General features: G+C 44.5%; 1 protein-coding gene across 1 annotated transcript; it reads right to left on the minus strand.

Annotated features, from left to right (window-relative positions):
* Positions 1-38: 38 nt before the first annotated feature.
* Positions 39-11,110, minus strand: CNPPD1 (cyclin Pas1/PHO80 domain containing 1). Its single transcript, XM_083746522.1, has 8 exons — positions 10,870-11,110; positions 8,200-8,302; positions 6,672-6,753; positions 5,678-5,798; positions 4,271-4,399; positions 3,629-3,690; positions 2,410-2,527; positions 39-1,564 (listed from the first exon to the last, which is right to left on the minus strand). Exons 1-8 carry the CDS (start codon positions 10,936-10,938, stop codon positions 953-955), a joined length of 1,296 nt encoding a protein of 431 aa, XP_083602648.1. The 5' UTR covers positions 10,939-11,110; the 3' UTR covers positions 39-952.
* Positions 11,111-12,871: the final 1,761 nt, after the last annotated feature.

Raw genomic sequence — 12,871 nt, forward strand, 5'->3', positions numbered from 1 at the left:
TGGCTTGGGGTTTAGTAAAAAAAGAAAAGGCAAGACAGTTGCACATCAACAGCTATATTTATTAGAAGAGATCCCATGTACAAGAAATAGTGAAAAAACTACAGCAAAAATGTGCTGGTAGGAACAGGGCGTAAGAAGTGGTTGCCATCCCTCTACCCCCTCCCAGCCCAAGAAATGGAGAGGACAGTCAAGCACTCACAAGCAGAGATCCCAAAACACTGACCTGACCTGATGGACCATGAGCCTCCCCCTGCAAATCGGTGCCCTTTTCTTCTCAGACTTATGTCTAAGAAAACTCCAGGCTAGTCCTGCATGGCTCTTAGAAAGCAAAGGACACTGTCTTCATAAATGAAAGCAAGGTAGGCAGGCACAGGCCAAAGTAAAATTGTGTGGCAATCACTTGGTGGCCTGAATGTGTAGAATTGCTGGTATTTTTCACCATGATAGGGAGTCACCACAGATGATTACTTCCAAGTGCCCCTGGCAAATTCCCACACAATAAGAGCCAAGCTAGAGGGTCATTCATGGTGCCCTATACTAGCTCTCCCAAGGTGTGTGAATTCACCCCAAGTTTTACTCAAAATAGCCAGACAAAAATAGAGTCAGGCCTTTCAGGCAGGTAAATGGCTCAGCTGTAGCAGAAGACTGGTTCCAACAGGCCCAGGCCTCACTGATTCAGTCCTTCATCCTACCCAGCCTTACACAGCTAAGATGGGATGCATCATTCCAGAAGACTCATTGTGGCCCCTAGGCAAAGTGACCATTTTGGAGGGCAGAGAAGTCCTGCAGTCAGAAAGGGAAGTTGACATCCAGTGGGGCACAGACTGATAGGTACCTCCTTTCCCACTCTTTCCTGCCTTGTGCCCTACACTTTCCAGACACCCAAAGCATTTCCCATCAAGGTGCCCCCACCCCAGCCCCAAGCCCAAACTACATCCCCTCCCCTGCAGCCCTAGCTAGGGAACATGAAAGCCTTGATCCTCCCAAGCTCCAAGGCAGCCTGTGAGGGGCACTGCTTCAATGCCAGAGGTTCAGGCCAGTCTTTGCAGTTAGAGGACACAGGAAGAGGCCAACCCCAGCATGAGCAGCTGGTGCAGTAGGCAGAAAGTCCAAAGGGGGCCAACTGTGGAGCAGGATGGGTGCAAACTGTGAGGTTGGCTGCCACGCAGGTGGTGGATTGACTGCAGTGTGGACAACGCAAGGGACTGGTGGGGGCTGGTGGCGGATAAGGTAACACATTAAGGACGCTGCCCCACAGGTAGAGCGCTGTGGCCATTACACCATTGCTTCCTGGCTGCTGCTGCTGCTGCCGCTGTTGCTGCTTCTCTACTTGAATGGTTCTGTTCTCTGCTCCTGTGCACGGAGAGCTGTTAGGTAGCACTAAGCCATGATCCAGATGCTGGTCTGAAGAGGGGAGAGGCAGGTATGCAGCTAGAGCATCCCTGGTGCTGGCAAACTCAGTAGGACTGGCCCTTTTCACATGTATAGTGTGATGAACCACTGCAGTAGAAGCAAGGACAGCAGCAACACCTGTCAGGTACATCACACCTAGAATGCAAGCCAGCTGTGAAAAGAGATGACAAATGTCAGTATGCAGGATGTCTTCTGCCCCACCTGGAACAATCCACCTGAGATCACGTATAGATGAACTCAAGGAGATTCCTATGAGAGCCATTCAAAGGCCACCCAGGCCAGTGTCCCACTTTCTCACAGCAGCAACCAGATATACACTGGTAAGGACACTGCCCTGAACACTATCCTTTTCAAAGGCAGAGGTTTGGTTTACCTAGCACATGTGTGGATAGGAGGGTACAAGTTAGCAGAAGAATATATTTTCATCCAGATTCCATCATTTAGTGAGACCAGATTGGCTGAGCCTTTTTAAAATAAAAAAATAGTGGCACCCTGATTGTGGAATCTCAACCCTGGGAGGACTGGCACACCTGTTTGCTTTTTCTATTCAATGAATACGTTAAAAACTTTGATTCACTGATGTGTTAGGCTAGATGAATAAATACTGCTAGCTCTGTTGCTTATCTTTGGGGTTTTTATATCTGCTGTTGTTAGCCATGCTATGGTTGGTTTAGTTGCTTTGTATGTCTCCAGCAGATTTTTTTGTTTGACTGAGCTACTTAAAGGGCCTATATTGAAAAGCAGCCTAGAATGGAAAGGGTAAATTTGTTATTTACTAATTATCAGCCAACAGTATAACACTGCACAGAGGCATTTACGGTCCTATCTAGTAAGTCTCTATCTGTCCTCTCTCTCACACACACATGCACAAACCCCATGCCCTGGCATCGAGAGTCTATTCATTTCCAGCATCACTGGACCCACATAGGATAGCTGCTCCCTATTCCCCAACCCCCATCCCATCCAGTAAGCTGGGCCTAGCTTGCCCTGCCTTACCTTTGCCACCTGCTGGTAGAAATGCCCCAGTGCCTGCTGCCACAGTGTTTGCTCCATTAAGACACACAGGTCAGTGTAAGTGAACCAGCCACGCCAGATGCCCTGCCTCTCAGCCACACTGCAGGAAAGGAAATAAGGAAATAAAGTTCTTTTCTCAAGAACTTGTATCCTGGCAGCATTCTGCACCATGAACAGGAAGCATTTCCCTGGGTTTTTTTTTTGTCCCCCCACCCTTATAATGTATTTTTATTAAATATTTTCTTGATTTACAAAAGTATGTGCAATGTCTTTCTCTTGTCCCCCCCCCCCATGTAACATTTTTACAAATCAGTTTCATTTGTTGAGACATTAGGAGGAAAAGGGGGAGAGAGGTGGATGGGGGAAGGATGGGGGGGGTCGGGTGATGATGTTTCTATTTTACTTAATATATGTAGGGTTTGGTGTCAGTGTTGCTTGTGTAGGTTCTTTGCAGTTCACTTGTTTTCCTTTGGTGGTGAGAGAGGTTGGGGTTGGCCGAGGGTGTGGTTGTTCATTTGTGGTTGGCTGTGGTGGTCTTTGTTTGCATGTGTGAATGGGGTGGGTGGGTGTTTTGGATAAGGTTAGCCATATTGATTTGTATGCTGTTGGTGGATTATTGTCATTGTCTTGCTGGGCTGTGTATGTGATAAAGGGGAGCTATACCGGGGTCAAGGTGTCTTCTTTTATTTGTCCCCATGTCAGTTTCAGTTTATTGGTTAGTTTTTCTAGTAAGGCTGTTTCCCATACTATTTGGTACCCTTGGTCCATGCTTACTCCTGACAGGCAGCATTTCCCTGTTTAAGAACTCACACAGATGCCCATTACTGCTATCCCCTATGTTGCAAAGCCACATAAAGAAGACAGCAAGCAGGATGGTATGTTGAATAGCCCACTGCCCTGCAGCAGGGGTAGCTAAATGTGTTGTGTTCCAGAAGCTGCTCAATTCCAAACTCCCATGAGCCCCTGCTAGTGATCAGGGACTATGGGACCATTCCTGCCCTGGGGAACATTGTTAACATTAATGAAGCCAATCCAGGTATTTGAGAGGCATGTGGAAAGGTACTCTGAGGCCATGTTCCACTTATTCATAATGGACAGCAGCAACTGCATATACCCAGAAAGAACAGAGAACCCGAAAGACTCCTTCTATGCCAGCTGCAGAAGGACTGAAAAAGCATCCTGAAAAAGCAAAAGTACTTACCATCCCTCCAGCCAGCTGAGCATTTCAAAAAGCTCCTTGGGGTCTGTATAGAGGCTCCAATCCTATAGAAAGTAACAGGAATTATTAAACCAGGGAGCTAGAATTCTCTTCCTATGCACTCACTTACAAGGTAACAAATCTTGAATGATGCATGGAACACGCAGTTACCCTATTGGGAGGGCATATCCCTCTACAAGAAGATTAGGAGTGGGAAGGGTCAGAGAAGCCATATCACCACTCTTCTCGTATCTAAAAGGAAGAAGCTTTCCAAGAAAGGTTGTTGGGGTAAGTTCACACCTATGAATATTTTTTCACTCAGCCCCCCTGCCCCAATTTGGCAACATTTCTACAACAGTGACAATACTCAATGCTCACCCTAGTCAAGTGACAGAAATATTCAGGCACCAGGTAGTAAATTTAGATATATTTTTGGACATGTTAAAGAGTTTTATGACTTAATTGTTTAATGAATTTATTGTTGTGAACCATACTGTAGGCTGCGAAGAAAAGCAGTATATTAATTATAACCAACATGCTCTCACACCCTTCTGAACACAGTGACTGGTCTACATTCTGCTGAACTTCAGCTGAAAATTCCCCAGCAGCCCTCCCTTCCTGACATGGTAGATGTAGCAGACTTACAATGGCACTGAGGAAATTCATCTCCAGTGTGTTCATGGTCTGTACGTCTACTTTGCCTGCGGCACCCCATTCATCATTGAATACCTCCTCCTCTTCTCCTTCGTCATATAAGTATTTGCTGGCAACCATCTGAAAGCAACAGGAGAGACACTAAGAGAGTGGCACAAGGTGAAGTTTCAAAGGAGGTGGGACAGATACCTCCGCTTTCCTACTGGAATCAGTTGCCCCATTTAAGGATGGAGGAAAACCCCATGCTCAGCTTACCAAGATTCCCAGGTAATAAGGAGAGAGGGATCTGTACAGACCATAGTCTGTACAGCCAGTGTGAAGAATTCAACACCCTCAGTTTTTAACAGGTTAGACAGACAGACAGACAGGTTAGACAGAAAAGGAGCCAGCCATTCAAAAAAGGCAAATATCTGGTGGGAGGGGGCCTATGGCGGGAAAACCTCTGACTTGTAATCAAAAAGAAAAAGACAGAAGTCAAGTTACGGAGGATCAGGGAAGTTACATTGAAGTTTATGGCCCAGGGGAAAGAGAAGACAAAAGTTTCCATTTACACAGGACCAGCTTATTCAAAGCACTTTGTATAAATTTCCTCATGGATTCTTATAAACCATTCCGATCATGAAAATATCAAATGGGAATGAGCGCCTCAGAGATTAGCAGCTTGCTTAAAAGCCACCCAATAAGTTCAGGGCCATGGCAAAAAATTCAAATAGTATTTAATGAGCAGCATTCTTAGCAACCACTGTATTTTTTGCTCTATAAGACGCACCTTTCCCCTCCTAAAAAGTAAGAGGAAATGTTTGTGCGTCTTGTGGAGCGAATGCAGGTGGGAGGCTCTGCTCAGCGCTCCCTTTAAAGAGCCGCTTGGAGCGTGTGTGCAGCTCTTGGGGGCTTTTCCCCAAGGAGAGAGAAGCAATCCCACTTGCTGTCCTGGCTTCTGCCTTAGCCGTGCGCAGCCTCTTCCGGGCAGGGGGAGCCTTCATCCCCCTCCCAGGAGAAGCTGTGCGCGGCTATCCTATAAGCCAGAACAGCAAGATCCCTCTTCCTGTTCTGGCTTCTGGGATTCAGAATATTTTTTTTCTTGTTTTCCTCCTCCAAAAACTAGGTGCGTCTTATGGTCTGGTGCGTCTTATAGAGTGAAAAATACGGTGCATCACAGCACCTTCAAGATGGGGGTCCACAGGCTCCTGTAGTTGTATTGTAAGGAACAGAAGGCAAGCAAATGTTCTGAAGTGCTGGAGGTTCAAAATGGATATGGCAGCTGCATTGCCAAGAAAGATAGGAACCCTTTTTCCAGCATTGAAAGTGTATGCTCCTTGTGGCAGAGATCTTTGGGCCAAACAATCTCTTACTACTTAACCATTGCTTTCCCTGCTCTAAACCAACCCAGGCACCCACCATAGAGATCAAGAAGAGGTCAGAGGAGGAGATCTGCTGTAGATATTCAGGATTGCGATGCCGAAGCCTCTCAATGTAAACCAGGGCCAACATCAGGGAGCAGGGCGAGATGCAAGCCTCCCTAGGATGAAAGGTTAAGAGACAACCGCTCAAGCACTCCATCATAAGTTCATCTGTAAAGCAGATCACCTATACCCCCAGAAACCTTTGGAGCTTGAAAATCCCACCTTAAAGAAATCAAGACTCTGCCCATTCTTGGGGCCACTCTAATTGTACAAACAAACCATCCTTAAACATCCATATGTCATATGTACTGCAAGTTGGATACTGCACAACCCCAACATCTTTATCTGCAGTCAAACTCCATACAGATTCACAAAAGATGAAACACAGCTAAGGAGACTTGGAAGTATTAATGAGAATGGATCAACTAAGTGCCATCAAGGTGCTGCAGGCATAGAAAATTCATGTTTGCCTTTGCAAGGGCTTTGCAAGGACACAGATCCTCCCTGCAACCAGGGGAAAACCTCTTAGGCTTATATCCACCCCAGCTCATTTTTCTATGAGCTTCCACTGAAGAGGCCACAGGCTGCTTTCTAATTGTCCTCAATTAGCATTCAATTTCTTTCGTGAAGAAATTAGTACTTCATCAAAAACTCCTCCGCAGCCACTCTAGGCAACAGTCTCAAACTTCTTCCCACCTATTGCTGTTCCCATAAAGGGAGGGCGTTTCCTAACTTAAGGCTTCCCTCCACCCCTCCCAACTGTTTTTTTAATAGAAAAGCTGATTTTGTACAAAGTTATTATTATGTTTATATAACTTTATATTTCAATAATGCATATGCTGCCTTTTATGAGAATGATCCTCAAATCAGCAGGGATGCAATTGCACAAATTTAAACATTGTTTAAAAAACACACACACCCAAGTCCACAGAACAGGAAACAACTCTGTATGGGCAACAAAGAAACAGAAAATCATTTCTGAGCCGTACCGGGAGACATGTGATACATATTTTTTCTGGAGCCTGCGAATCGGGCTGGGAGCAGCCTTCTGGAGCAATTCAACAGCAATATCTAGGAAGGAGAAAACAGCAGGGTTCAACTCAGTGCACAGAACCCCTTGTCCCCAAGTCATTGTCATACTCTATAGTTTAGCACCATCTCTTTTTCAGAAGACAATACCTGCTTCCCTCTGTAGCCAACCTGGCAAAGAAAGGCGCTTGCAAATGGAAAACATGGGGGGGGGATTGGAGTCTTACCGGGGGGGGGGGGGTTCAATTTCATCTCCAAAGATGCAACATCCATTTGGAAAATCATTTTTTAAAACAAGGTTATGTCAACAAGAATATAACAGCTGGATAGAAAGACTAGACAGCTTGCCCTGGTTTCTCCCAGATCTGAACACACCTATCTGGAACTGTATAAGTATACAGTTGTCTTATTTGTCCTTGATGTTATTTGTCCCTGATAGCATTGTTCATGGCCCATGTGTCTTTTGTTGCAACTTGACAAGATCAACCATATATACATTCATTCCTGCAATTCAAGGCCAACTTTAGACTTCCGCCTCTGAAATACTTGTCTCTTAGCAACCACAAGGAATCTACTGAGTCAGTCACTCAGAAGTTCATGCTGTATGTTAGTATCCATTATTCCCATCCTACCTATACATACACAAACAGATAATAAAATTACCAGCCACAGTTGCAAGATAGCTTGAGGGCAGGGGGGAAACCTCAGGTAGCTCATACTAGAGATTAAAATGGGAAGAAATCATTGTATACTACTCTGGATATCTTACTAGAAGAACAGAGTATAAGTCAAGGTTCATCAAATGGAGGGTGGGATATTTTAAAAAGTACAAGAGGCCTACAGCAATTATAGAGGTGTTTAGGAACCAGAGGCCTATGGCAACCTGTTGCTCTTCAGTTGTTGCTGGACTACAAGTTTCAGTATCCCTGATCATTGTCCATGCTGGCCACCACTCCCTGCCTTTCAGGACACCTTTAAATAAAGGGCTTGTTCCTAGCTATGAAGTATTCACACATATTTGTTCTCTCTCACACAGCAGTTCTCTGGCACATGACTCAACATTCCACCACTTCAATGATCTGGAGTGTTTAATTGGACAACAATGCAGACAAATGAACAAAGCAGGAAATGAAGTAATTAACCATATTAGAGCCAGGCAGAATTATGGCAGAAGAACACATTATAGCAACCAAACTTGGTGGTGGGGAAGTGAGCAGTGCTGTTCGAGATTATGTGAAAGAGAAAAAGAGGGAAGCAAGGGGAGAAGAGAGATCTCAGCTCCGAAAAACTTCTACCACAATCAATCAAAATGCCAGAAAGAACAGATACAGTCAAATTCTTAAGTATTTCCCCCAGCTTGTACCCAATTCAATTGAATGTTGTTTTTTTAACCGAGGATGGTAAGGAGATGGTGGTGTGGAGTAGAAAGTAAGGGAGCTTTTAACACTTATCCCCTCCCCTTAAGACCCATTTCAAAGCCAAACTCACCGGCAACTGGGCTTGAGAGGTTATCAAGGGCACTTTCTTTATCCCAGCCATAGTAAAGTCGCTTGCGTACCCGATCACTCAGCTGCTGGTGCCTGGGAAGAAACTGAGAGAAAACTGGCAAATGAGAGTGTGGTGCTGTGAACCTCCACCTTTCTCCCCAACCCAAGTGACACACAACACCTCAGTATCATAATTCAATGCATAAGGGTATAATTAGCATCTGTAGGAGAAAACAGTGTAATTATAAATATCTACCAACAAGCTTCCATTATAGGCAGGGCAACCTAGCCATACACGCTAACCACTGAGCTGAAGCAAAAAGGCATACCGTAAGAATTCATTTAAAATCTCCAGGAGAGGAGATTCCAAAAACCCCATCCTATTTATTCCACCAGGTGCCCCCCTCTCTTTCTATTCCTACAAATCTGCACTGTTACTCCCAGATTGCTTTACCCTCAACAACGATGCTCAACAGTTATCCTTCAATACAGTATTTGTTTATTTATTCAAGTTATAGGCTAGCCAAACTCATTCCAAAAACAGAAGAAAAAAACCATTACCAAAGTTAAAAGTCCAACCTTCATACCACCCTATCCTGCTTAAATAGCAAGAAGCTGAAAACCCCAGTTTTCCCAGTTAAAATTGCCTAGCCCCCTCAATCTTCCCTTATATTTTGTTTTAAATAAAATAACTTCTGAAATTATTTGAATGCTTTTCACATCCTTCCTTAAAGTTGTGGCCAAACTGTATAGTACCAAGTGGCATTTACATCTTTATGTCAAAAAGAACACTCACTTTATAGAGTCAGAAACTCAGCAATATGGTTGGGACTTACGGGGGAGGCACCAGCAGTACTGTACCTTTGTTAAAAGGGCCACACTAAAGTGGCATGGTCCACATGCTCAGAAGAATTACAGGCCTACTTAATGTGGAAAGGGATTTTTAAAAATTATTATTAAAAAGCAGGCTGGAAACACACATCAGGGTGGACAATACAAGCTTGGATGGTCTGGAGAGAAGTATCCCCTGACTCTGAGGCCATAGATTGTGTACATGGGAGAAAACAACAAGGAGGAAGAAGACAGCAAAGGTTTTTCTGGACTACCACACATCCTCTTTTATTCCTGTAACAGGCTGCTCCCTCCAGACTTCTATGCTCCCAGGTCTGTGCTTGAATTGCATCTCTCAGCACTGGGAATTTTTGTTCTTACCAGTTATTGTGGAAGATTTGCATCACCCAATACCAATTGTTATGTGCAGTGCTTTTTTCTAAAGAAAAGTTTAGGGGTACTCTCTTTTTGACTCAAGAAAACCACAATTTTATAGTTCAAATCGGGAAAAATAAATACAATAAATGGAAAAAAGTCTGTGTCTCTCCCCCCCCCCCCCCCGGGAATAAAGCACTGGTTATGCGGAAGCAGAGCACAGTAGGGGGAACAGAGAATCCCATTATGGTTGCATGACTGAATGAGTGCCTGCTCTTTTCCTTTCCTTCTCCCCTTTTATCAGTGTTCCCCAGCCAAAGGCAAGTTCAGTGATAAAACCTATCAACTTGCTTTCCTTTATATTTTATGTCAGCAACCAATCAACAGGCCCACGTATTGACTGAAAACACCAAACCCTATGCAGCCACACACAAAAGTACTATTTCTAACATTCTTCACCAGTTCTTTTTTGTGCTGTTGTCTCATGCCTTTTCTTTATAGCCCTCCTTAATGACATTCTTCCTTTTGTCTCCTGGTTCTGTTTTCAGGATTTCCAAACACACCTTTATTACCCCTTGATTTCTCATGCATCCCCAAACCTGCAACCCCAGAGTAAATAGAGGGAGGAAACCACAGGCCCTGAAGTCCGTTTTACAGCACTTGAGTGCTGCAAAAACGTTAATAAATTTTGAAGTACAGTAACAATCAGAATGGATTTTCCTTCAGGCTTCTAACCAAGTTAAGTAAGTCTGCATCTAATACTGCCAGGGAAGCCTGGCCCAAGCTTACTTTGAAGAAAGATTAGATAAAGTTGAGCAAATAAAGAATTAGCATGTTGTCATTTACTATATCAGTATGGCCCCTTTGGCATACCAAGTACACCCTTCTAGTGATCAGTCTGGACAGACACTAATAGTTCCCATACTCCTGTCATTAACAAACAGCCATAGATTGAACCACTAAGTAACAAGGGATGGGGAATCTGTGGCCCTCCAGCTGCTGGGACTACAACTACCACAATTTCTGAATATTAGCATACTGGCTGAAGCTGATGGGAGTTGCAGTCCCAACAACATCTGGAGGTAAACAATGTGCTGAAAGCCAGGAAAAGACGGACCGACCCCTTAAGATTGCCTACGCATATGCCATATCTACACTGAAGTAATATATCCCAAGTTCCCACCGAACCTGGGAGTAAACTAGGATGACAGCCGTGCTTACAGAGGTGCAGCAAAGCCCAATTATGGTGCCTTGAAGCTCAAGGCAACGGAGGGAAGGAATTGCCACAGAATGGCACCCGGTGGGCGTGGCCACCCAAAGAGCAAAATACAGAAGTCCTTCGCACCCGCTAAAGGAGAATGACAGACACCTCGCTGGCGAGAGGGGAGGGGGGTCCCAATCAGCAGGCGAAGGCCGGCGTGTGAGGGGGAAGGGAGTGCGGTTCAGTCTGGTGACAGCAGCTCACCGTGAACTCCTGGAAGCCGCTCAGAGAGAAAGCGCCCTCCTCGTCCAACAGGAGCCCGTTCAGATCCATCTTGCCGCGCGTGAAAAGGGGCGTCAAGCGAGGCTGCCTCCTTGCTGCTGCCCCCGTTGGTAGGTAGGCAGGTGCCCGGGTGGGAGCAAGACGCCTCCTCCGCAGATAGCACCGCAAAAGGAAGAAGAAAGGGCTCGGCGCAGCCTTCCTCTTCCTGGGGCGGGAGAGAAGAGAGGGAGGGAGGGAAGGAGGCGGGCTTTTCTGCGGCCTCCACTTCTAATAAGCCGAGCGCGAGGGAGGGCGAAAGGGTTGCCCTTAGGATGAGTCACTGCGCGTGTGGCGCCTTCATCATCCCTCCGTCCGGTCCTGCCAACTCAGGTCGCAAGCAGCCGAGATGGACGTCTCTGGCAGCAAAGGAAACGGGACTTGGCTTTTTTCTTTTTTCTTTGCAGGGTTGGGATCCGCCTGCTGCAACCCAGCAACCCCTCAAACAGAACTGGAGGGATGGAAGTTTGACGGAAAATAGAAGTACTGGTTGTACATAGGTATACATGCGATACTCGATTTCTCATCGTTGATATACTGGCCGCGAATAAGTGAACTGACTCCGTTTCAAAGCTTTGCGTCAGTCACATTGGTAATCAAGGGATGAACACATCTATACGAATTAGTCCTTTGAGCGAGCGTGTCAAGAGGATGGATCCTGGCACATCACAATGTTATTTTTTCCTACACCTGTAATAAGAGAGTATTTCTTGTTTTTTAGGCAAGCAAGTCTACCCAGACATGTAACTTTATTTTGGACATTTATGTTAAAACTGCTGTTTTTATCTGTATTGTGCTAAATGTTATGTCTGTTTGCTTTTAAAGTTTGCTTTTATCAGTACTTTAATATATATTTTATATTGTTTTATGTAATCTGCTTAGAGGTTTTTGTTGAAAAAGCAGGATATAAATCTTGTTAAATTGGACCCCATGTGTACCAATTTGATTATTTGTGCTACAACTCATAAATTGAAATGGTGGGAGGAATAGAAGATAACGCTTTTGTCCATTGTGATCAATCTGACAGTGCATAGAACATACTGTGGCACGTTTGTGTTCCGCCATCCTTCTGTCTCCAAAACAGAATCTCCTCATGGTTACCAAGTACTTCCTTTCAGTGGAAGTAAATGATATTTTGTACAGAGGCATTGCAATAGATATAGAGATGTCTCACTTTCTCTTCACATCCATCAGACAACAACATATTACGCTAAAAATGATTCTGGCCTTGTATAGGTGAACTAATATCTACTACCACCAAGCCATTGGGTGTCTGAAATGCCATAAACTCCGATATGACCAGAGCCACATGTGTATATTAATTTTCTGAAGGCAGTTAATAGCACACTGCACAAACAGAAGTGGTGAGAGGGGGATCCCAGGATTTGCTCTTGGTTCCACTTCCCAAAGCACAAGGTTGAAGTTGGTTACTATTACCAATTTCTTATTTCTAGTCCCTACAAAAATTCAAAACAGCAGCATGAACAGCCTCAATAAAGAACTGAAGTTTATACAATGCCTCTATAATACAAGTAACCACAGCCTGGCAGGCAACCTGGCAATGAGAATATTACACCCGTAACGATCACACCAGCAGTAGAGGAATTCGGATTTTATTTTTCCAAAAGGGTCTGTTTCTTATTTCTTCAACTGCTCTGTTAGGCTGTGTTCACAAAACAGTCCTTCAGTTTATTAGATGTACTTCAAGTCACCAGCATTCTTTGTGCTCATTCACATAAAGGAGTATTTAAAAATGACTATTACTCATACTTAAATCTAAGCACAACCACGAGGTCTCCTGATTAGCCATTTGGTTTGTGATGTTGAATGTTGCCTGTTAACTCGGTTCTATCCTGTTTCCCCTTTGTTTAAACCAAATCATGAACCAAGAACTTACACATTCACTGCTAATAATGAACCATATGTTGTAGATATTACTCTACGTTTA

The sequence above is a fragment of the Podarcis gaigeae genome (genome assembly GCF_964106915.1).
Source record: "Podarcis gaigeae genome assembly, chromosome: 1".
Classification (NCBI taxonomy): Eukaryota; Metazoa; Chordata; class Lepidosauria; order Squamata; family Lacertidae; genus Podarcis; species Podarcis gaigeae.

Bases quoted from the DNA above. Each gene is read 5' to 3' on its own strand.
- CNPPD1 (XM_083746522.1), bottom strand. From the start codon at position 10,938: ATGGATCTGAACGGGCTCCTGTTGGACGAGGAGGGCGCTTTCTCTCTG. The intron at 5,799-6,671 runs GTACGGCTCAGA...CTTTCATCCTAG, and splicing joins TATGTATCACATGTCTCCCG to GGAGGCTTGCATCTCGCCCT. The intron at 4,400-5,677 runs GTGGGTGCCTGG...TGTTGCTTTCAG, and splicing joins ACCTCTTCTTGATCTCTATG to ATGGTTGCCAGCAAATACTT.